At 39.5% G+C, this 26,573-nt stretch overlaps 1 protein-coding gene across 2 annotated transcripts in view; it reads right to left on the reverse strand.

Moving 5' to 3' along the window:
* Window positions 1-26,573, reverse strand: part of Ctnna1 (catenin alpha 1) — a 160,178-nt gene that overhangs the window by 13,475 nt on the left and 120,130 nt on the right. For both annotated transcript variants that reach the window (XM_010613786.3, XM_010613787.1), the window contains exons 8-11: window positions 20,903-20,983; window positions 19,010-19,162; window positions 6,516-6,608; window positions 4,172-4,328 (exon numbers count right to left, since the gene is read on the reverse strand). In XM_010613786.3, the coding sequence (XP_010612088.1) occupies window positions 4,172-4,328; window positions 6,516-6,608; window positions 19,010-19,162; window positions 20,903-20,983 (484 nt within the window). The remainder of the gene's footprint in view (window positions 1-4,171; window positions 4,329-6,515; window positions 6,609-19,009; window positions 19,163-20,902; window positions 20,984-26,573) is intronic.

The raw sequence follows: 26,573 nt of genomic DNA on the forward strand, positions 1-26,573 counted from the left end.
GTAAGGCAGTCTTGTACTGTTTAAGGTCCAGATCCTGATTAACGTGTAAGTTAGTGGTTCTAGACTATGAAATACATAGAGACCCCAAGTTAATTGTCCAACTGTTTGCTCATCCTAAATGTCTTGGTATCCTATAGGTATTTGTCATTCATCAATGTGTGACTACCGAGTACGTGACTGCTGACCACCAGCTCAAGTCAGCAGACCTTTGTCCCCTGCCTGCAAGCTTAAAATGTTAACCCCCCTTTTTACCGCCCTATAAAAGAGGACCTCAGCCCCTGAGCTGGAGCCTCTCTGACCAGCTGCTTGGTTCTGAGAGTGCTGTCTGGCCAGACTAATAAAGGTCTGTTTACCATCTAGCCTGGTGTGTTCCTCCGATGAGCTCCCAAAGCCTTGCTGGGTTTTAGGACCCAGCATCGTGGAGGCCTTTTCGGCTGTTCACACCGTGGAGTGGAAGTGAGACTTTAAAAAAAAAAAAAAAAAAAAAAAAAAAAAAAAAAAAGGGTAGCTGTACAGTACCTATTTTCCCTCCAGAAATCATGCTAAATGGCATTTTCTAAAAGTATACAATAATTCCAGTCCCCAACATGTGACAACAGGGCCTGTCTTCATGTTCTTTGGACTGAATAACTATCAGTACCACCAAGGCACCCACAGGAAATACTGTTGTTTCACACTTTATGTAAGCTTGCTCTAAGTCAGGCACTATTCTGAGTGCTTGACATTTAGCTCTCAACTTGTATTTTCTTTTTAAAAAATCATGGTTAATTAAAAAAAAAAAAAAAAAAAATTTACAGGAGTTCTGAGGACTTGCTCCAGGTCACAATGCAATGCGAGTGGGCATAGGAATCAGGAATCAAACCTCCTAACTTCACTGCTATCTGTATGTCTTCCTCCAAAGAAAAATTAATCTATAGTTTTGCTTTCTGCTATGAAACACAAAACCAAAAATTAAGTGTGGTGACTCTTTTAAAAAGTTAAAAATATCACACCAGGGCCAGGGATTTAGCTCAGTGGTTCGGTGGCCTGCCTTGCAAGCGCAAGGGCCCGAGTTCAATCCCTGGGACCAAAAAAAAAAAAATCACACCAAATTATTTGGATGTACTGACAAAGATGAAACACAAAACTACCACTGTTTGCCCCAAAGTACTTAATTCAATTTTTTTTTGTTTGTTTCTAAGAGCATTTGGTAAGAAATATAAAAACTCAAATAGAACTAAACAACCACCTGTATCTTTTAAATCAAGAAGCCAAAACTTTAACACCTAAACAGAATAAACAATGAGGAAATAAATTGCTTTTCTATGGACACTGTATATCAAGTACAATTCAAATGAAACTCAAACAGTCTTCATCACTTTGATATACTGCAAACTACTCGCCTTCAGAGAATCAGTCAGTAAAAATACATTCTTGGTCTGCAGAACGGTCTGTAGTACCCCAAGCCATTCTCAGTATTTACAAGGCAGGACTTTTTGGGAAGAACTCCACTTCCTCTGCCCTGGGGTAACCGTATGTGAATCCCACTCTTTAAAGATAAGTGCTATTCTCTGTATCCTGTAAAACATACTGGAACCCAAGTTCCCTCTTGCCTCACAACATCATATAAAATGCCAGTGTGTTGAGGAGGAAAAGGGGGGTGGTGCTTGCCTACTGTGCAAGAGGCCCTAGTTTGGTCCTGGTACTGAATGAATGAATGAATGAATGAAATGGAAGTGTTGGGGGCTAGGAGTGTGGCTCGGTGGTACAGCACTTGCTTGGCATGTGTGAGGGCCCTGATTCCAACTCCCTTACCTTAAAACAAAACAAAGACCATCTTGCTTCTTGGTGGTTTTACCAAGTGATACACAAGACGACCATTACTTTTAGAGCCAAAACTCAGGATGTAACTTGTGGTAAGGATGAGGGAACTTCTGGAATCACTGAACAGAAAAAACTAGAAAAATCAGGGTGCTCAACCCTATCCCACATATATTTTCCCCTTAGATGGGTTCTCAGTAAGCCAGCAGGTCTGCAGCAAATATCTGGGCCCCTTGGATTCTAAGCCGAAGCTGGATGGTGGAACTATTTATAAAGCTTGTCACACTGCCAAAGGGACTCAAGGCTCCAGCATACAGCAGAAACTCCTGAGTCCAAGAAGTCAACCAACATCCATACTTTTAGACAAATTCTATGAAGTCCACCTACCTTAAACCAGGTTCTGTCTGGTAGGCCCCCTTCTTAGAAAAAAATTCCATCTCACTGAGGAACCACTGCAGCACCAGTGCATGGGGAGATCGGCACATGATCAAGTCTAGATGAAACCAGACATTCCTTCTTGCCTGCTGCAGCTGACATTCACTTAGGATGTGTGGCATCCTAAACATCTCTACTCCCCCACATAGTAAGTACTAGAGCTGCCATGGGGAGATAAATGCCTAATGGTATGAAAGAGTGAGTGCTGGAAATCGACTGCTTAGACCACTAGACTGCGTAGACTTGTGCTTCTTTCCTCAATTCATGCCTTACCTCTAACAAGCAGAAATGTGAATAAAGCCTTGGCCTACTACTTACTTGACATTCCTCGGCAAGCTTGTGACAAAGATTAGAAGAACACCAGGTAGACCTCCTAAGTTAGAGCCTCTGATAACACACCACTTCCTTTAAGTGAACAGTTCCAGGTTTTCATTTGCTAAATAGAAACTGTCTAAACTCTTTACCATCAGGTCAAACCTGTCTTAAAACTATCATACATTTGCATAAAAACTGAACACATCACCAGACAAAATTCGTCTGCTAAAGAATTTGATTTTTCTTTCTTATTCTTCTGTTTTATGTCATACCCTGTAGATACTACTGCATCCCACTAAACATTGCTGCAGAATCCCTTTTGTTCTTTGATTTGAAGAATGTTGCACGAGGGACATTTGATTCTACTACTTTTTATTTTTCTGTAAGAACTAAAAATCCCTTGAGACCAAGCCTGAGCCATACCCAGCTAATCTCAAAAAAGGAATTGTAGGATTGTAATATCCATCCAGATGGGGGCTTTGCATTTAGACTTCAGAATTTGTTGTTTGCTTAAAAGTATGCTGTGAAGGTGGAATGTTTTTCTCTAAATCTATGAAAAAGAACAATTCAGTACTTCATTGGGAAAAACAACAGAAGGCCAAGATTTCCCAAAAAAGCCATTGCTGCATTTTTGGCACCTGCAAAGATGTGCTTGCAAATGAGATTTTTGTTTTAAAGTACCAGCACCTGCAATTTGGCGGTCCTGCAGCAACACGGCTTACCCTAGCTTTTTACAGTTTACAAATTGCCTGTTCCCCACTATGTGAAGTCAAGCCAAAGCTACCAATCCCAAGGACAGCATGCAAAGGCAGGGAACATTGGTATGCGGAACACACGTCACCCTTATATAGGTCACTGCTGGAGGACTGTGCTGTGCATGTACTTAAGTCCCACTTTGCTTTCAAGCCCCACTGCCACTCGTCTCCCACATCCTAGCCTGCAGTTCCCTGGGGTGACAGGTGGTTTTTAGCCCTGTAAGAACCCAACCCACTGACTCTGCCGAAGCCACTGGCCTCAGAAAGCCAGGCACTTCCCGACTGCAGCCAGGCAGCCAAGGGCAACAGAGGCCTGGTTAAATGGAGAAATTTAATGTTACTGAACTCTAAGGAGATAGGATTGAAATTTATCTCTGTGTGATAAACACTGAATTGCATTTGACAGACATTTTCTATATGAATGCAATTTACTATGTCATTACCAGTTTATGTTTATATAATGAAATCAACTGTTTTTGTGAGGTGAATTACACAGATTTATTTTTTGCAAGTTCATAATTAAACGGCACTTAAATATTTCCTCTCTGTTTTCTATCTGTGCAGACAGTCTTCAGAAAAGTAGGCAGTTAAACTATGATCACTTTTGCGAGACAGAGGCTTTCCAAGAAGGAAATAGAACTTATGTTTCAAGGATGAAGAGTAACCATGCCACAAGGGATATGGCTCAAACCACACCTCCTACTGCTCAGGAGGCAGTGGAAGCATTTTTTTTAAAAAAACAGTATATTATTTCTAGAAAAATGTACCTGCCCATACTTGGGAGTGTCTGACTGTTCATTACTATAACTTAGATGAAAGTAATTATACACATCCTTACATGCTTCTCTGGAAAATCTGCTCATTACCTGAGACAGCCAAGAAGTCATCAATGGAAGTAATATCATCAACAGCATCTGTGAGAACACGGACTTGTTTTTCCCACTGTTCTTTAAAAAGATCCATATTCTCTTGAGCCAATTTACTCTGAGGTTTAGCTGCTAAAGCCAATGCAGCATTAATAACCTGCAAGAGATAGTAAGTTCATTTTTTACTCTTTTTGAGAATCACACAAACAAAATGGGACAATCTGGTCCATAGAGTCACCATGGCTTTCTCTCACATCCACTTCACTAGGACACATGACATGATATAACACGACAGAAAAATCCGAATTGCTATCTTTCAAAGTAATGAAGGGAGGGCCAGGGATTTAGCTCAGTGGTTCCGGCGCCTGCTTTGCAAGCGCAAGGTCTCGAGTTTGATCCTTGGTACCAAACAAACAAAGTAATGAAGGGGTTTGGCCGAAAAGGGCCTGAGTGCAGTCATAGTTTCCTTACTGGAAAACAAATGGCCCATGCTGCTCAGGCTACCATTATCAGACCTACCAAAATCGAATATGTATGCCATTAATGACCCTACCCAGCCCCAACTGCAGAGCAGTTCGTGAGCAAGGGGAAGGAGGAGGCCAGCCAGAATGTGGAGAATAACCCTCCCGGAAGAACAGTTTTGTATCCAGGATACACACCTAATACAAGTTATGTGGGCAATGTCTGTCTCATGCCCACTCCTCCTGAGGTCCATTTAGTAACAGAGATAAAACTGCAGGTAGAGGAAGAAATGAGACTTTCCGGTGGCAAATTCTAAACTGTGCACATGGCCTAGTCAAACATGGTTCATGCACACGAGCATTTTCATTAGGATCTACGAGACACCCCACATGATCTCCCCCTAGATCATTTATATAAATACTCTTGGTAGGTGTGATCAGCGTATGTTACCATCTGTTTCTGAGATCCGTGGAAGCACTGTCGCTTTTCAAGCATTTCAAAACCAAACGGAGAACCAAGGACATTAAAAACAAAGTGTTGATAGGATAAAATGCCAAACCAGAAAAGAATGCCCAATTTTTTGAAATCCACTTTAAACCTATTTCATACAACTTAGTTATCCATGAACTTTTCTGGAGGTGGTGATTAAATCCACTGCACTTATTATCTGTGTAGCTAGCAATCACTGGCAGATTTCATGGCTGGGTTAAAATTATGGAAATATCTGTCAGATGATGTGGATTCACAAGCTGCTCAGCAAACTACCTAACTCTAGAGCAATCACTGACAAACTAAGCTATCTTGACTGCTGGGGAATATTTTTATGAAAGAGCCAAAATAATATCACAGTATATTTTAAGAATGACTGCAAAAAAAACAAAACAAAACAAAACAAAAAAAGAATGACTGCAAACGTAACATGGAAACTTCATTTCTCTGACATCTACCTTCAATCCACTTCTGTGGCTCACCTGCCTGTCTGTGGCCACTGCCATCTGGCAGGACACGCAAAGAGAGGTTATTCCAAGTCCTCCAAGTGTGTCCTGAACATCTGCTACTTGGGAAATTGGAAAGGCAATCTCTTCTACCAAAATACCACCGACGCTCCTTGGGTGGCAGGCAACACCCTGGGTACTTAAAGGGTACTCACTGTCCCGTGAATTTCAGTCTTTCGGAGAGCCAATGGCTACCGTAGCCCAATCACGTGTCTTCCAACACGTCATTAGGGAAAAGCTCTCTAGATTTCACCATCTGAATTAAGTTAACGTCTGTATCGTCAGCTTCTTGGGGACATTCGGGGAAGGACACTAGCCATGAACTAGCTTCCTCCAACAGAGACCCCAATACTGGTCATCAGGATGAAGTACAAGTAGACGGTGATTAGTTTCAGGCTTTGAAGGAACCACTGTGGTTCCAGACTACCAGGCAGGCAGTGTGGCCACTGACATTCATTTTCTAGCAATGAAGGACTCTACGTTTTTATCAAAGGGCAGAAGTCAGTAAAGTGTGATGCCAAGAGGAAGTGACTCGGAAACTTTTGTAGGCAGGTGCAACGGCACAGCACCTGTCATCCCAGCTACCTGGGAGGCTGTGTCAAGAGGATCCAAGTTAGAGGCCGGTGGGTCTGTCTTTTTACTAGGAAGACCCTGGCTCAAAATAAAAAATCAAAAGGATTGGAGTTGTGGCTTGATAAGGAGAGTGACAACAGTGAAAAGAACACCACATAACTTTTTCCAAATATATGGCTTTTGTACCAGTGGTCTGTCTCCAAGATGTTTAATATCCTTTTTAAAAAAATCCCAGAACTTAAAAACTAAGGCGTATCTCTACTCTATTAAAACCCAGGCTGGTGGTGCTGCGGACTTTGCCAGATGTACTTTACCTGAGGACAGAGGGCTTCTAACTGGCTCGCAGACATCCGAACAAGCTTTACACCTTCTTCATTGTTTGAGATGGAACAGGCTAAGTTGGCAACCTATATGAGGGAACAACACAAAATATCTGAGGGTTTTTCTCTTTTGACTATGAAAAGAGGCATATACCTATTTACAGGCATAAATTTACCCCTATCCCAGGACATTCCAGAACAGGCGAGGAGTACACCAATGGGGCTTCACTTCTCACAATCTGCTTATGGGACACATTTTACAACTCTATACTAAGCAAACTATACAGACGCATAATATAGCACAACATAGGCGGATGGCAGAACCTGGAAAGATCTGAGAGCCAATACCTCAGAGGTTGTGCAGGGACTCTAAGCTGCCTGCACGTAAACTTCAGAAAGAGGCTCTCTGGTATAGGCAATAATGTGAGAAAAGCTGAAGAACTAAGGGCATTAGGTATGGCTAGGTATGGTGGTACACACCTGTAATCCCAGCACTTGGGAGGCTGAGGCAGGAGGATCAGTGCCAATTCGAGGCCACCCTAGGCTATACAGTGAATTGCAGGCCAGCCTGGACTACACAGGGAGACCCTGTCTCAAAAAAGGGGACAGCACCATTGGTATCCACAGATAAACATGAATTTTGCAACTGTTTTTGAAGAAAGTAAATGATAATTTTAAGGTTCTCTTCTCAGTTCTCATTTGACAGGTAAGTGAATGCTTAATTTAAGCCAAGATAAATTATTGGAACAAGCTTCCCTACAAATAAAAAGCATGAAGACATCAAGACAGACCCAAGGCCATCCTCAAAAAATGGAAAAGGAAACAGGGATGATATTCCAGAGGTAAAAGCAAAACTGTCCTTAAGCTGGGATCTCAAAAACAGCTTGACCCTTTCCTGACAGTGCATAATCTGAGACAAAATCTTTATCTTCCCAGCCAACCATCTCGGCGATGCAGCTAATGGAGCTAGAAGCCACCCTTCCAAGTTGTATCGTCCTTGTTTTGCTAAACCTCCGGCTGTGCTGAGAACGGTGCTCTACAGCAGCTATGAAGGCAGTGATCACTTATCCGTGTTTCTAAATGAATAGGCTTGTCAATTCCATTAGCAGTGCTAGTGCCCAACTGACTACACAGTGCTGAGACACATCTTTTCCCCAGGTGCAAATTGAGTTATGAATGATAAAGGCGTAGGCAGTGGAGTATCAGAGGCATTTTCTAGAATCTAATACCACAGTAAACAAGGGCAATGGCAAGAACCTTTGATTTTCACTCCTCCACAGAACTTAAGCACATACATGCACAAGAAAAATTATACACTATTATGGCTGTTGTTTGCAGTGGCAGAGTTGAGGATCATCAGCTTCCTGTAAGACTGTTAACTATCAAAATCTTGCAATGCCTAATAGCAAAGACAAACAAAAGAAGTAACATGCAATTTAAATAGAGAAACGAAGGAAAAGGAAAGTCAGATCACTAACGTTTATGGTGCCTTCAAAATAACATGAACAAACAATATCTGTAGCTTACAGTTCTATCCTCTACTGTCAACCTGAGCAAAGAGGCATTTCTTTTCAGGATGACATGTGCAGAAATGATTACAGAATTCTATTTCTTTGTTTAAAGATTACTGCAAAATATGATCTAAATTTTGTAACACTTAAGACTTAAAAATTACCTTTAGCTGGCATAGTTGTGTGTGCCTGTATTACTAGCTACTTGGGAGGTTAAGGCAGAAGGATCACAAGTTGGAGGCCAGTCTGGGCAAATCAGTGAGACTCAGTCTCAAAAAATTTCAAAGGGCTGGGAATGTAGTTCAGTGGTACAGAATGTGCCTAGCCCTGGGTTTAGTCCCACTACTGGGAGGAAATATTACCCTCAAAATGCATAGTATATAATGTGAAACAGAAGGTAAAAGCTTAAATTAGATATGTTCATGAAGAATAATCTGTAACTTCTATTGCTTTACTGCCTCCAGAAGGCATTCTAAAAACATAAAATTTGATGCTGATCACTGAATTAGCCGTTCTGGACTAGCCTAGCTCCTTGGTGAGTGTAGAGATGGCTGGCAGCCCGGCCCACTCCCATCTTTCAGGCCAGCCAGGCTGCAGATTTAGGACCATCCTCATTCTGATTCTTCCTTTTACTTTCTAGTCACTACTAATATGATTTTATTTAAGTTTATATTCTCAATTTTGTGAATCTTTAAAACTCATAAAACATATTTAAATTAAAAAGCCAAAGATTACACACGTTTTCTCTATGCAGATCAGATATGAGGGTGTCTGAGACACATGAGGGTGTGGCTAAGGCTAAATTTCATAAACCACCTTTGTATTTCCTGATACACATCATCATAAAACAAAAGGTACGGAAGAGTCGTTCTTTACTTTAAAATGTTCTGAGGCACTGTTAAAGCAGTGATGTTCGACAAGAGCACACTGCTTGCTTCAGAAGGCCTGGGTGGAGGCAGCGGTGCCTGTCACCAGCAGTCTTCTCTGGGTGAATGAGCTTCAATTCACCCTCCAGGGACCCGGACCAGTCAGTCTAACAATGGCAAATGTGCAAATGCAGTCTTCACCACAGTTCTGCGGGCTAACCTCATACACCAGAGTGCCAGGCCTGACAACAGTGAAAGGAGAGTGAGGGCAGACTCCCTAAATGCTTCTTTCTGTGGAAAATCTGAGGCTCCAGAAATACCAAGACTGAAGAAGAATCTAATGTCCAAACTCAAAACTCCTGGCACACCTAACTCCCACAAAGGACCTAGCAGAGCAGACTTTGTAGAGCAATAAGGAGTATCTTTAAATTTGTTCTGAGAATAAATCACTATATTTTTGCTACTACAGCTGTATCACTTGTGTATTAGGAACATAAATGTCTCTGATTCCTGCAAATCTAAGAAGTGGACTCTGACTGACACTACGACCACTAGCTTTGAAATCACAGACCCCTCCTTGTCTAAGTTCCGCTGCACTCCATACATGGACAGACCTTGTAGAAGAATAGGCTGCTTCTGAAAATGTGCAAACCCTTGATAAAACAAAATCAGCTTTGAATTCTGCTGATGTGAGAAGTAGCCCCGTGACTATGTGAGCTGTTAACTGTCAAAGCCAGGGTATGTCCGATCAGCAAATATGATATACACAAAAACAGAAAACACAACTTTTCAGCCGCTTAGGAAAGCTCTACCTTTATTCCACAATAGATTGTCTTTAACAGAATTTAAGTGAAGTTGTCTGTTGGAAAAATATACCTAAGACCATTTTCCTCTAAAATATTTGAGTTAACGCAAACAAACAAAAGTTGTTTGCCAGTCCCAGACTAACTGCTTCTAGTTCTGTATTTGGCTGAGTTACTCAACTGCCCCCAACCCTAGAGCCTTTGTAGAAGAGGAGCCTTCCTTCTGCTCTCCCCTCACAATGGCCTCTGCTGTAGAAGTGCACATGTGAGAGGCGCTGTGAGACGGAGCTGTAAAGTCTAAATGGTGACCCCATGACCAAAGTAGCAGTCTTGGGGGAAACTCAAAACCTGCATTACTTCCCATAGGGCCTTCAATCTAGGTACCATCTGAGTTTTCTTCTTTAAAACGCTCTGAATTCCTGTAATTAATAAACAACAGTGAAATCAGTAACAACTTTCTCAAACTTGTCATAAAGCAGAAGTCCCAATTGTAGGTCAGAGAAACTTCAGAGCCCTTCAAAATGTTTGTAATATTTACCTGTTTGTAATAAAAACCAACAAGGGAAAAGATGAAGGAACAGAGGATAAGCCTCTAGCTTTCCAATTTCTAGGGAAGGTTATTGGCAATTTTACTAGGGAATAAGATATAAAAAATCGTGGGTGGATGACAGAAAAGTTCTAAACCTAGATTGTGATGACGGCTGTACTGCTCCAAAAATTATGAAAAGTCACTGCAATATACATTTAAAATGGTTGAATGTACAGGGTATAAATTAATTTCTATAATGCAGTTTTTAAAAAATATGCAGAGGGGCTGGGGATTTAGCTCAGTGGTCCCATTACCTGCCTCACAAGCACAAGGTCCCAAGTTTGAGCCCTGGTACCAAAAAAACAAACAAACAAACAACAACAAAAAAACAGAGTGCCATGGATGTAGCTGAGTGGCACTGCACCTGCCTGGCAAGTGCAAGGTCCTGAGTTCAATTCCCAGTAGGGGAAAAAAAAAAAAACACAGAGCTAAGTGGGGCGGGGGGTGATAGAGGGAAGAAATAGAACTGGAGAATGTGGGATGGAAGTAGATGGCTCAGAAAGACAGAATGAGTACAAAGGCAAAAATGAAACCACATGTTAGTAATGGTAACGGATATCCTGAAATCCTTAGTCCTCTGGATATTGTTCCAGGGAAACTGAGACCAAATGCTGCATAAATTCCTTACCAGATCACAGCTGGCTCAGGAGCTAGATGTTAGGACCTTGCCTTTATAGACTACTTACGAGAGGAAAACCCATGGCCCTGTATTTATTGTCAAACGCTGAGGATCCTATATATTCTAATACTGAATGATTATTCAATATTCCTTATAAAAAGCTTCACGTAAGGATTATTTTTACATTCTGTTCTTAAAATATGCTACTTGGTGGGGGGGGGTCCATCCTATAGACAGTTGTTGAGTGTGAAATCAAAACTCAACATGACAATTAAGTTCATAACTATCTACTATTGTTTTCTTGGTCCCAATTTTCCATATCTATCTTATGTTTTCTTCCAAAATAAGTCATGTCAACTGAATTTCAGGAAGAGGCAGGATACAAATGGAAACATCACTACACAGCAACAAATACAAAATATGATTATGATTGGAAATAGTGAAATTACTGAAACAGAATCAACTATTTTAAACAACTTGGCTTTATTTTTTTAAAGGTTTTTATTTGTACAGCATAACTCAGATAAACCTGTAATTATTTTCATTTGTACGGTATCCTACAAACCACTTTTAAAGTTCCTACTTAACTGCCTAATCCATCAATAAATCTATAAAGAGTGCTGTCTAAACATAAGCTCATCATTAGTCCTATTTCCTGGTGAGGAAATGGGGGTGGGGGTTTACACTCTTTTCTGGACCAGAGACAAGAGTTAGGCAGAATGCTTTCTTAATCATTTCTACAGTGCTCTGGGAGAAAAGAATTCAGACCACTTGAGAATAGGGTTCATCTAAATTGCCTTAGTTTCATCATTCAGAAATATGATGAGGTGGTTAAATTCAGCTAAAAAGTCTGTGTCTGTGAGGAAAGTATCTGCAAGACACTTTTGTCTCACACAACCACATGCATCAGAACTTATAGACCCTTGGAAATGTGAGAAAACCAAGCTGAATATGCTTAGAATTCACATGGAATCTAAAGTCAGAATTCCCCAAACACCTTTTTCATCAAATATCCTACACATCTAAACTGAAGCTTCATTTACTTTGTTATTTGCCAGAATTCCAACCTACAGTATCATATAGAAGAAATGAGAAAATACCCAAGGTGTCACAAGTAGTGATAAAAGGTCAATGTTTAATTCAAATGCTCTTTACAAAGCCTTGAAGGAAAGAGCACATCATATTATCATCATACCACAGAAGAAAAGTTACAATGCAGATCATTCAATTTGCAGTTAAAATACACATTTCCAAGCAATAAAGCCATATATTATAAAGTCCCAGATAATGGAAAATATCAGAAGGGGAGTAGGTGATAATACAGCTCAAAAGCACACCAGTTACATTTTACTTTTTGGTTCTTAATCCATAAGGCAAGGCATGAGATACAATCTTATTGCTGCAAATTCACTATAGTAAGAGGTATATTTTAATACATTATTGGAGGCTGAGGGGAAAGGGATACTAAATTATATATAGTTTTTAAAGGCAGAATTCATGAATGGCATTTTCCCCATTTCACTCTCAATTCATAAAATTCAAAAACAACTCAAAAGAAAACAAAATTAAAGGGAAAACTGATTCTTTTAGCTATTGAGCTGCTCACAGCCAAAGAAATGGGCAAGGAATGAAGCAATTAAAAAGGACACATGGGTGTTGCATTATTGATAAAAAGGTTAATATGTGACAGAAAATAAAATTTTCACCCCAATATTTTAAATTGCAGAGCAACATAAATAAATCATTAACCTGATTGGGAGAAAGAGTCAAGTATAAAAGGCATCATTATTACTTAAAAGCACAGCCACACCATTTTATAAGCAGAGGAGAGAAAAGCCCTCGGGTGCTCTACAACAGAAGAAAATGGCGAAGAGTGGATGAATCACCTAGTTCACCAATACTGGTCCTTAACTCCTGCTCCCCTCCCTTAATGGGCTTCAATACTCTGCAAGAGTTACTCCATAGACAACTGGGTTGTGAGGTCAGGCCCTCAAAAATAAGAATCAGAAAGACCTTGGGCCAAATATTCTGCTATTTGCTTTCAAGTAAAATCACAAAAGTCATTTATTAAGGTGATAATAAGGTCCTACAGCCAGGACCAGTCAATGACACTGTTTGTATGCACAGGGACTAGAGGAATCTGCGCCTGTTGGTAAAACCTTAATAGTATGTGGTTTTAATTTCGGAAACCAATATTCTACCCACATAACATCACAGACACAGAAGGTACCATATAAAAGGGTCTCAATTTTGCAGAGGGTATTATCCCCAATACTACTTGGGAACTATTAATACCATTTGAAGCAACTTTATATGATAGTCCTAAAAAAAAATAAAGCACAAACTTGTTACTCTATTTCATCTGACCTGGGAGGAAATTCTTTCTATTAAAACAGTATTTAACCCTCCCCAAAACCAAGCTATCAAGACCCAACACATTTACTCTAAATTTATTTGGGATATGTACTAAAAGGATAGTTAACAAAATAGCAACTTGGGGAAGGAAAGAAGCAGAGAGGTGAATTCCTGTGAGCCAGTAAGGACTGGTAGGGAATATTCCAGAGAAACTGAAGAGACAGGACCACAATGCAGGCCAAGGAAAGGGCAACCAGCATTTTCTCCCCAGCTTCAGGCTTGTGGTGTGAGAAAGGAAGATCTAGCCTACAGAGACGCAGTGAAAGCAGCAACTCTAGCGGCCTCCAGAGAGAAATGCACCTGTGGAATGGAGCAATGGATGCTGTGCACTACAAGTGGTGAGTGACTCTAGTCCAAGCGACTGCTGTGTGCCCTGGAAAGGGTGTTTGGTCAGATGCCATTTTAGAGAGGGGCCAACAGGTCCCAGGGCTCAGAGCAACCACAGGTCAGGGCTCCCAGTGTTAAACAAGCACAATGACTACCTGAGGGACAATCACGGGACAGGTTCATGGTCAGGCCCACAGGAGACATCCAGACTGTAATAAAATAAGTGACTCAGGCCCCAACCCTCCACCAGACATTAGGTTCAGCCTAAATTTCACGGATTTGAAAGTTCTAGAAGCAACACCATGCCCTAATCCCACTGCATGCTTTGTGGGAATATCCAGCAAGGATCTGTGCTGACTGCCTTTGTCTACCAGGAAGAGCAGAATCACACCTTGAAATGGAAATGGACACTGCCACAAAACTGCAGACCCCAAGAAAATAATTAGAGGCTTGAAATTACAGAGAAACTTTCCCCTGTTTTTATTTATTCGTATTTTTCTTCCCCCGTCTTCTTTACCAGTTTCCTCAGCCTTGCTCCTCTTTTTCTTCTTTTATTTCTCTATTTTTTTTTCTCATCTTCTTTTTAATTTTCTCCTCAGGATAAAATTGCTCTATTGAGTAAATATTTGCTGTATATAATTTTATGATTTGTCTAAGATTTTGTTATATAACTATAAATCTTATACATATGGTTAAAAGTGGAATATTATTAGTTATCACAGCTTGTCATTTTCCAGTCTATTTGACACTACTGTTATTGCTGATGGTACTACTTTAGCCAAGGTGACACAGTTGCTGTGGTCAATTGATCTTCCTTGTATGCCAATACCTAGATTGCCTGGGGTCATAAACAATACTACAAATCCAGTACCAAAGTACTTGGTGCTAAGTCAAATAGGCACCAACCATTCATCCCTAATGAATTCAAGAAGCAGGAAGCCAAAAGCCACCTGGATCTCTAAGACATCTCTGAAAAGTTGTTATTTCCTAAAGAGGTCTCAATACTAGTAATTAAGCTACCTACCATGAGCAATTTAGAGGCCTCAGTACAGAAAACAAATAAACAAAGAAAATGAGAAAACATGGAAACAAGATGCAACCTATACTCCCCAACTTGATCAAGGCAAATCAAGGGGGCACTGAGGCTGAAGAAATAAAAAACCTCCCAGCTGAATTTTTTGTTGTTGTTGTTTTTTGAGACAGGGTCTCACTATGTAGTTGAGATGAAACGAGAATTCACTATGTAGCCCAGGCTGGTCTCGAACTCACAACAATCCTCCTGCCTCAGCCTCCCGAGTGCTGGGGTTACAGGCGTGAACCACCACGCCCGGCTCTCCCAGCTGAATTTTATGAAAGGATGGCAGAAGTAAAATAAATTTTTATTTAAAAAATTTACTGAAAGTATATGCAGCAGAACCAAACAATGTGAAGATAGAATATCTAATCTAGAAGAAAAAGTTATGGCTAGTGATCCTCAAATGAAATATTTCTTAAAAATAGTTAAGTGACCACAAAAAAAAAAAATCAACAGCTGCTCAAAGATGCAAAGAACAACATGAGATTAATTGGAATCAATGAAAAATTAGAAGATAGCATAAAGGACATAAACAGAAAACTTCTGACACATGGAAAAAGAATCTGACATATAGACAAGTGAGGCATACAGAATGCCAATTAGCCATGATCAGAAAGAAAACTACACCAAGGCATATAATAGTCAAGATTCTAGATACTCAACACAATAATGGAACATTAAAAACTGTCAGAGAAAAGAAACAAATCATCTATAAAGGAACACCCACCAGACTCACAGACAACTTCTCAAAACAAACCTTTTAAGTCAAGGAAAGCATAGAGTGAAGAATTTCATGTGCTAAAAGAAAACAACCTCCAACCCAGACTGATGTACCCTGTAAAATTAACTTTCAAAATTGATGAAGAAATAAGATACTTCTATGATAAAAATACCTTAAGAAATTCATGACCACCAAACCAGCACTGCAAAAAGTTCTGAAGGATATTCTATAAAAAGACAACAATTTCAAGAATCCCAATAGAAAGAATCCACCAGGCAAGGCAAGGCAAGAAATTAGAAGGGAAAGAAAAGGAATCAACACCAGGAAAATTTGTCCTGTTGACAAGGACAAGTCAATACCTACCAGTTATAACCATCAATGTGAATGGTCTCAATTTACCCATCAAAAGAAGCAGATAGGTAGAATGGAAGAAGAAATAAGATCCAAAAATATGCTGCACACAAGAAACACATACACTTAAAATCAAAGGATGGAAACAAACTTCACGCAACAGAAACCCAGAAAAATGCAGGGGGAGCTAATTCCATTTGCAGACTAAGTGGATTGCAAACCGAGACTGATCAGAAGAGACAGGGCCAGGGATTTAGCTCAGTGGTTCCGCCGCCTGCCTCTCTAAGCCCAAGGACCCAAGTTCAGGCCCTGGTACCAAAAAGAGACAAAGTAGGTCACTACATAGTTGTTAAGGGAACAATACAGAGGAAGAGATAAAAATCATAAATATATATGCACCAAATACCAGCACACTCAACTATATAAACAAACACTAATGGATATGAAAAATCAGATAAGCACTAATACAATGGTAATTGGGAACCTCAATACCCTATTGTCACAAAAGATCCACTAGACCAGAAAACAAAGAAATATCAGAGCTGAACCAAAACTCTGTAGTTATCTACTAAGTCCTTTCTTTGTTTGAAGTGTTCCAATCGATAACAACAGCAGAATACACATTCTTCTCAGCAGCACATGAGACTTTCTCCAAAGAAGACCACATTCTATACTAACAACTATCTAAACTTCCGGTTGGCACTTAAAGTATAGAAGTCCCTTTGTTTGTTTTTTCCCCTGTACAAGGTATCCAATTCAGCACCTTGCATTTGCCAGGCAGGCATGGCTCCCCTGAGCTAAATCGGCCCATTCCTTTAGGAAACAATGGCCTTAACCTGCGAGTCTGTACAAATTTCTAATAATTAGTGCTAAACTCCTAGAGGCTAGGGGATCTGGCCTTTTCTTTCCTGCCAGAGGATTATTCTTACCAGCCCTGCCTGGTTTCATAGAGCTTTCTTACCTCCCCTGGAATCCCAAGGAAAATGGGCCTCAAACTAAAGTTGGCCTGTAGACATTTACTCTAATTAGTAGGGAACTAATTAAAAGAAATTAAATCAAGAGATTAACAAAAACCAACAATTAAGTATTTTACCTTTGCTAAAACAAGTCTCTGACTAGTTCAGAGTGTTTCATTATAATACAAAAGTGGTATGGGGAGGAGAAGCCTTGTCATTGAAGAATAAAGCTCTGCCTTGAGTCAGAATTTGTGGCTTCTCTAACACTTTAAAAACTCATTTCCTTTTCATGGACGTATGCAATTATATATCTTACTGAGTCTATTATCATAAATGTAATTTAACGGTTTCAGAATGGCACTACAAAGCCTATAGTTATACCTCAAGTGATGAAAAGCCAAGTATTATTTAATTCATCAATAAGATTGGGGGTGGAAGGCATGGAGAGGGATAAAGGTGAGAACAGGGTTAGAAATTTAACTGTGGTGGGAACACCACACTAATATCTAAGAGAACAGCTGGTTGGTGATGTTCAAAATGAAATTAAAAATTTACCTTGGAAAAACCTCCTGAACTAGTTCACTCACTCTCAGTGGAGGTCAGGATGTCCTCTAAGCCACTGAGCTTGGGTGAATACTTTCATTGTTGGAGAGATGCAAGTCAAATGAGCTTAGGCAAATACTTAACTTCTCTAAACCTAAGTTTCCTTAAGAAATGTTGTAGACAGTATACAGCACTGGTATCAGCAATTGTGTAGGCTCCATTGGACTGGATGAAGAGGCTCAGAACTGGCCCTAATAAAGGGCCTTCCAACTCCAGGGCAGATGAGGGCTGCCCTCTTCTCACTGCCACTCTCAGTTTGTTACTGTGCTGGTTACTTGAGGCTTTGGGCTTACAGTGTCCTTGACTCCCGTCACTCAGGCTACTACCACAGACAGGCTACCTGAACATAAAATCGTGCACACTTGGAAACGGTATCTTGTACTGTTATTCAACTACTGTGAACAAGATTATGCTTAATGGAAACACAAACGAAACTCTCCAATTTTAGTTCCAAATGCCATAATCATTAACTTCAATAGCAGACTGACCTATGTATTCTGTACGTAATTAATTAAGGTCAAAATAACACTTAAATTAATGTTAAAAGAAAACTAGATATAAAATTAGTGATGCATTTAATGTGCTTACTGACGTTTTCCTTGGAATATTTTTATATATTAACCTAGGATGTCACTATAAATTCAAATGTACAAGACACATTTTATGTGAAGGTTTATTTTCTGCTCTTATATAATGACCAACCTGCCAAATGATTTGTACTATTTTCACCAAATATTAGGTGTTTTGCATTAAAGTTACAAAAATCAAATAACTTAGATATATGTTTACCGTGTGTCACATTTTCAAAATGCAGCAATAATGAATAAATAAATAGCAAAAGAGCGGTTAGAAAAAGAGCCATGTCTAATTTACCTGGAAATTAAATGGTAATTTTTTTTTCTTTTCCCCCTACAAATCAACCTCTTCCATATAGACTTCTACTATGTAAATGTACCTAATTAGCATCACGTCAGAGATTATTTTTTCCACATTTAAAACAAGAAGATAGGTCTGAGTTTATGTCTCAGGCAATAGGCTAAGCACCTACTGACATATATTATCTCTTTTGGTCCTCAAACTAATCCAAAGTAGATGTCACTGGTTTCATTTTTATGTACAAGAAATGGGAAATGAAAAGGGATATAAAAGTTAGCCAAGATGCAGGCCCAGGCAGTGTTAACTCCTGGGAACTCCAGCTCTCAACCCCCACCACCTTATACTATATTCTGCGTCTAGTATCATGACCTGTCTTTATCTGTATTAACATTAAACAGTGATGTTAAGTTGCTAGAATAGGAAATTAACACATAATATAATTGATGTAAACTGACCAAAAAAATAGTAGTTATAGAGAGACATTTGGTGATGTTATTTTATACATGTTGTATACCAGGTGAACACCTAAAAATTTTAACTGATTAAAACTCACCACACTTCACCAGTTACTTACAGTTTAAGAGGGTGGAGGGGGTGAAGGAAGAGAGGGCAGGAGTATAGGGAAAAAATGAGAACCAAGACCTGTCATGTAAAGGTACAAGATCCCAATGATGAATGTAACTGTACTGTGTACTTTAAAAGTAGCAATAAACCCAATGAAAAAAATAACAATAAATAAAAAATAAATACTTAAGAGAAACTGCTAATACACTTACCTCAATCAATTTGTTGGCATGTTCACGAAAAACTTGGGCATATTCCTTAACTTCTTTCTCATTTCCATTCTTTGCAGCTTCAATCAATACTAAAAGTGGAACGTTGGTTTCCAGGAAAGAATCTGAAACGTGGTCCATGACAGCTTTGCGGAGCTAATAATTAAATTGTATAAATTTGATTTTATTTCTACCAAGAAGCTAGCCTTTTTTGTTTCTCTTGTACTGTTAAATCTAATGGAAATCTAGAATAGATTGGCTGCACTTACATGAGGGCCTCTCATATAAGCAATGCAATTACATGACCTATAACACAGGAAACAGGATCATGAATTATGCTTTATACTACAGTTAGAGAATTTCAGCAACAAAATCTCAGTTTTCAAGAAAATATCCTTTTCTGTGTGAATTACAAAACTAAGGCTTGTATCTTAAAGGAATAATAAAAACTTGAACAAAAAGCAATTAAAAAAAAGAGTACTTTTTCAACTTTATCTAAAAGAGGTTCAGAGTTCAAACCATAAGCCTTAAAACTTAAGAGGTTATCTTCATAAACTTTTTTTTGGGGGGGGCGGTACTGGGGATTGAACTCAGGTCCTAGGGCTAGCGAGTCAGGATCTGGAATCACTGAGCTAAATCCCCAGCCCTTCATAAACTCTTTTTTGGTGGTGCTGGAGATTGAACTCAGGGACTCATGTGTTAAGCACATATGCTGCCACTGAGCTACATTCTCAGCCAAACCTTTCTAAACTTTTTTAAATACTGCTTCACCAAAAGGAAATTAGAGATACATTTAACCTTTACATGAAACATGAGCAATATAATGTCTCGATAAGAATCTTGAATATTAGGGTCAGGGATTTAGCTCAGCGGTTCGGTGGACTGCCTTGCAAGCGCAAAGACCCGAGTTCAATTCCCGGTACCAAAAAAAGAATCTTGAATATCTTTTGAATTACTGTAACATTATTAGTAGTAGCAGTACCAGTAGTAGTACCAGGGATCGAACTTGGGACCTTGTGCTTGCAAAGCAGGCGGCGAAACCACTGAGCTAAATCCCCAGCTCAACTATAACTTTTTAAGTGATAATATATTGTTTTATAAATTCAACTCAACTTCTTTAATGACTAAAACTCAATTTGACTCAAAAATGTTAATGGGATTTTTTTAAACATCAAAAACAAATTCTTTATCTTTACAAACATGAAGAAATACAGCAACACAAATATCTCTATATTGACCATACTCATGGTCTAAGGAACTACAAATATGTAATTAGAACGGGGCAAGTCAAATAAGCAATTATAAAGCCAAGTGTGGTGACACATGCCTATAATCCCAGCACTCAGGAGGCTGAGGCAGGAGGATCGCTATGAGTTCAAGACCAGCCTGAGCTACACAGTGAGTTCCAGGTCAGTCTCAACTACACAGTGAGACCCTGTCTCAACAACCCCACCACCACCACCGCAAAAAAAAAGTAATTATAGAATTTCTGTACGTAAGAGCCATCATAACAAAATCCTTCAAGGTTATTTTCACAGGTCCTCAAGTAATTTTCTCCCTATAAATCCTTTCACGCTAAAGCATCACAGTGAGATTTTGTTATCCCATGTCCCTATGAAAGTTTTAGTCATTAGAAGCTTTTTAGCAACAAAACAGAGATAGCCAGATTTCTGTGAAAATCTAGCCCTTCCCCCAACTAAAAGTAAATCTAGTATTTATTAGAATTTTAATTAAAACTACAAAATTGAGGGCTAGGGATTTAGCTCAGTGGTTCCACTGCCTCCCTCACAAGTGCAAGGTCCCAAGTCTGGTATATTGAAAAAAAAAAAGAAAAAGAAAAAAAAAACTACAAAATTGAGAACTTAGAAAAGCAATCAGTAGTTTCTTCCAACTTACCTGTCTACGTAAGTCCCTGGTCTTCTTTGTCATTTTATCTATTGCAGAATTGAGTGCATCACTTCTTTCTTTACGTCCAGCCTGGATAAAAAGTAAAGAGATACACATTTCAATAATTTACAAGGAATCTTAATGATATCTATAGGTATTTAGTGCTCAAGTTAACATTGTAAAAGTGAAGTACAACTTTTTTAGCCCAAAATTGGAAAATATGGTGGCAAAGGAGTCCTATGTGGATTTGTTCATGACCCTTCCCTCGCCCCTTCAATTCTTAGATTCATATTATCTGATTGGAACTGAAAGTTCTGCCAAAATAAGAGGAGCCAAGAGACAAAGATTTTTGTTTAAAACCAGGCAACATGGCTGGTGCATGTCTGCAATCTTAGCACTTGAGAGGTCGAGACAAGAGAATAGCTTTTAATCTGATGCTATCCTCAGTTATATAATGAGTTCAATGCCAGCTTGAACTACACAGAAAGACCCTGTCTCAAATCAAAAACAAGGGCCTGGAGATTTAGCTCAGTGGTTCCGCCGCCTGCCTTGCAAGAGCAAGGGCCTGAATTCGATCCCTGGTGCAAAAAAAAAAAAAAGTGTATTATACAACTCAAACCAGAATGCTTTAAAAAATTATTTGTCACATTTTTACAATTTCTAGGCTACGCTTAGTGCAACTGAATTGCACAGAAAATAACATATGAGCCACTCTTGGAGAGGTATAGAAATTAGCACTTCTTCAGAGGTCTAGGAGTTGAGATTTGCCTAGGAAACGCTCAAAGTGGGAGAGGGACACCCTCATAAATGGCTGCCGAAAGAAAAAAAGACAAGGGTTGCTACCACAGGTATGGCTAGCTGTGTCCCTGGAAATACCTTGGTAAGATTAAACTGCTAAATATGAAGTACACTAAAAGTTTGTTTTCACAAAACAGATGTGATTCCTTCTATAAAACATGTTAATAATCAAGATAAAAACAGACAAAAGAATTTAACCCAGTATACTTCTTTGGGTACCCCTGAGACACTGACTCAGATGTGCTGTCAGTACATTAAGTACAGATGAAGGGGTGCGTGCTATGGTTTACACCTAAAATGTCCCTGCAGCGTCATGCATTCACAGGTTGGGCTCTGGCTAGGTGAGTGACGGATCGTGGCTCGATGACACTCATCGCTGCATGGGTTTGCTGACAGGTTTATAGCTGGGTGTGGGTGGGAGCTGAAGCCTAGTGGGAAGAGGTGGGTCACTGTGGGCCTGGTCTGGACAGATATATAGAGATACAGATGTAATATATGTCCCTTCTACTCCTTCGATCTCTCGCTGCTTCCTGCCTGCGAGAGCTCTTTCTCCTCTATTCTGCCATGCCATCCTGCCTTAGAGCCAGTCAACTAAGGACTGAGGCCTCTATGATTTTGGTTTTTTTTTTTTGGTTGGTTTGTTTGTTTGTTTGTTTTGGTACCAGGGAGCAAACTCGGGACTTTGCACTTGCAAGGCAGGCGGCGGAACCACTAAGCTAAATCCCTGGCCCTTAAAACTGTGATCTTAAATAAATGTTTCTTCCTTTAACCTGCAGGTGTTGGGTACTGTGTCTCAATGACAAGAAAGTAACTACAGCAAGTGGTGGTGGTGATCTTTTATGTTCACTACATACTTTAATGTAATATGTTGTTCACTTATCTCCTGTTAGGTACAATGCCACTTAATTCACTCTGCCTACATTTTGGTTGACTATTAGGGGAATGGAGAGAAAAGCAAAAGAGGGGATTTAAGACTATAAAAGGTTGAAATATAAGTGATAAATTCATACAGTCACTATCAAACCTGGTCAGAGTCTCTTTTCTTACCTTTTCCCTCAACATTCCCATTCAACAAATAAAATTAACTACTACAGTCCACTAATATTAACGGGAGAGAGGGGCATCTCAACAAAAACTGATCAGGCATGAAGAGTACTATCTACAGAAATAAAGTATAATTTACTCAGGGCCATCAGTCACAAGAGAACTTGGAAAGTCTAATGAGATACTGACACTCTCAAAATAAAAACATTAGGATCTAAGGTCAGGGATTTATCTCAGTTACCACGCCTGCCTTGCAAGCATATGGTCCTGAGTTAGATCTGTGGTACAGAGGGAAAAAAAAAAATTAGGATCTTAAGACACAGGTTATCTAAAACTGAATCAAAAACAGAACTAACTCCATAATTAATGCTTTGATCTGGAAAGTCTCCATAAATCCCTTAGGCACTCAAGGACTTCAAGAGAATGTCTCTAAATATTAAACCCAGAAATTTAGAGAACATCTCTCTAAACAAACTCAGCTGCCTACTTCAGGAAAATGTTTCTAAATAAATTGTTCCTAGCCATATTTTGGGATGTTTCTACTCAACTGTTCCACAAATTTCTGGAATCTGAAGCCCAATGGTGAAGTGCAGTGAACTTGTAGGAGACTAAAGCCTCTGCCACTCAGATTACCCAGGTGTCTCAGTTCAGGCAGAGGGATTTGCTGTGAAAATTATGTACAACCAAGTCCATTAATTGACTTTTGAGATAATTACAGTTACATAAGAAAATTCACTTTAAGAATAATGCAACCCTTACCATGAATCTATCAATTCTGTTTTTGCCAAAGCACCCTAAAAATCAATTTGTGTTTCTTGTTACTGTGGGAAATTCAAGTTTATGCCTCATTAATCAAGGGGGGAGCAATTCGGAAGCAGTTATTTACTAAACCTTTTAGGTTATACTAAACAGACCACTTTTAAGTCAATATATCATTCAAAAAACTACCAAGGGCTGGGGATTTAACTCAGTGATTCTGCCACCTGCCTTTTAAGCACAAGGTCCCGAGTTCAATCCCCAGTACAAAAAAACAACAAAAACAACAAAGATTAAAAAACTACCAAACAGCAAGTTTAGGGTACCAACATTTGAAATGTAATAGGGATTATACATACACATATAAACAACCATGAACTTGACGAAAGTGGAGCTTACTGATCTATAAAACAAGATTTTACTTCTTTTAAAATTAAAGTTGTTATACATTTTTATTTATGGTTTTATCTGGGTAAAAATAAACTCACTCAAACACAACATTAGGAAAAGCAATCCTAGAACTGAAAGGTTGAGAATCACTTATGTAAAATGTTTGGGACCAAAACAACTGTTTCACGTTTGAATTTTTTAAAATTTTGGAATATTTGCATAGACTTTTTTGACAAAAAGTTTGGGATTTCAGAGTATTTCAGATTTGGGATTTTCAGATTATGGATAATTCAACTTGTGTTAATGATACAGCAAATCATACTCGAGATGAAATATGAAATATTCTATCTCCCAACTGGTTAGTTGTATAATACACTGAGCTCTTGTTTTCTAGAAATCAAAGGAAGAGTTCTAGGAACAACAGAGGTTAGAGTAGGAAACATTTATGGATAGGAAAGCTCCTGAGGGGCAGGAGGGTCCCACGTGGGTAGCCAGGGACCCCACTAAACAAGAGTTTTATAGAGTGAAACTCACATGGGTACGTCATGGCCCAGAGCCATGAATATCCAATAAGGTTACAAGTACAGTCACTGAGGTTATGGGGGGCCAACTGGGACACAAGACATGTAACGAGCATAGATGGAAAGAACAAAGATTCTCCTAGGAAGTGTTCGGTCTAGAGGTCTCCGTCATCCACCAGGTGGTTGGTATCTATCTAGACTTCATTAGGGCCAGTGTTTGTTCTTTGAGGAAATATTTAGGTCTGGTCATCTTATCTTTATCGTGAAAACCTCCATGTCTCTGGTGGCAGCTACGGTGTGTTTCACCTTTGTCCTAACCCTCTCAAGGACCTAGCCCCATCTAACAGCCTGTATGTCTAACTCATCTGTCCATAATATAACTAGTACTGGAAGTTGCAAGAAACTAAAATAAGTGATCCTCACTCCACTCTCACCTAATTCAGAAACTCCAATGCAACTGAACTACCCAGGTTCACTTAATTTTGATATATGTGTGTCCCTTCTTAGCAGTGGAAAGGGCTTTCTAAGAAAGATAAGGCTTGCTTGAGGCTTCAACATAAAGGTTCTGTTCTCTTTAGCACATTTCAGCTGCTGAAGAAGCAAAGGTTATTAGCTTAATGGGCCTCTAGCAACACAACTATGAGATACTGAAGGGGCTTTCAAAATCATCTGTTAAGTCAGGTGTGGTGGCATAATGCCTGTGATCTCAGCACTTGGGAGGCTGAGGCAGGAGGACTGCTATGGCTAGGGCTACCCAGTGTGAGTTCAAGGTCAGCCTGAACTACACAGTGAGACTCTGTCTCAAAAAAAGACGAAAAGAACCCAAAACAAAAAACCACCTGTAACATAAATATGAAAACTGCACCTTATTCAGTGTGGACAGACTACACTTTATCCTTGGAATGGACAGGAATGACCGTAACACTTTTTTCAGAGGGTTTATAAACTGAGGTAAAGTAATTCAGAACCCCCTTTGTTATGCAGGACCTTAAAAGTTATTAATAAAATAGGAGTCAATAGTAAGTAAAAATTACACAAAGGAAGCTATATTACAATTCCTTGACTATTCCAACCCTTGTCTAAGGAAGGGATGAAATACGCAATGCAGGGGCCACACTACTGGTATTGCTGGGGGCATGTCAAGACCATTTTAATTTCTAAATGATACGACAAAGGTTTCAGGGACACTGCTAAAAAACTACTCAACCTAACTCCAAAACTTAAACATCATCCACCATGCTTGGGGGCATGGGATACTCTAAATTGAAGAACTATATCTGATCTCTTTGGGGTTTTGGCTTTTCAGCTAAAGGCTTCCTTTTCTTCTACACACTTTCCCTGAGAGAACTCAGCTATTCACATTACTCTAATAACAATGGTCACTATGCCATTTTCCATCCTACGATTCATTTACATGCATTCTGGTCATTCAGATATGTCCTCTCCTCTCCCTCTCCCTCTCCCTCTCTCTCTCCTATATAATTCCAACTCCTAGTCATTCTTTGGATGAGATATCACCTCCTTCTGGAAGCTTCCACTGACCAAACTAAGCCCAAGCTGAGCGCTTCTCCAGTGTGTTCCCACAGTTCCTTCTCAAATTATACATTGTGGTAATTATTTATTGCCATTGTTTCAACTCGGATGTGGATGAAATGAGGAACTGGCAGCCAATTCAAAACATGTTTAAAAGCCACAGGACTGTGGGATTTAGCTCAGAGGTTCCACCGCCTGCCTAGCAAGTGCAAGGTCCTGAGTTAAATCCCCAGTACCGAAAGAAAAGAAAAAAGAAAAAGAAAAATCACGGGACTGTGTTGTTCTCCTGCTTTTCTGTCATTAATGAAAACATAAGACTTCACCAAATACTGCTTTTCTTCTCATTTTAACCTGGAGTAAGGCTGGAGAGCATAGGGCAAGAGAGTTAACTCCAATGATTTAACCCTGAAACATTTAAAAGGGAGACAGCAAGTCTCCGTCAATTTCAAAGGAAAGTCTCATTACATTCAATGACTGTATCAACCGTCAGAAAATTTAAAATTGAATTGGATTAGCTTTTATAAGATCTGAGTCTTAGCCAGGTATGGTGGTTCATGCCTGTAAATCCAACACTACTGGGATGCAGAGCCAGGGTGCAAGTTCAAGCCCAGCCTGGGCAATCCAGCAATTTAATGAGA

The sequence above is a fragment of the Fukomys damarensis genome, unplaced genomic scaffold, assembly GCF_012274545.1.
Source record: "Fukomys damarensis isolate Sample0158 unplaced genomic scaffold, DMR_v1.0_HiC HiC_scaffold_3, whole genome shotgun sequence".
Classification (NCBI taxonomy): Eukaryota; Metazoa; Chordata; class Mammalia; order Rodentia; family Bathyergidae; genus Fukomys; species Fukomys damarensis.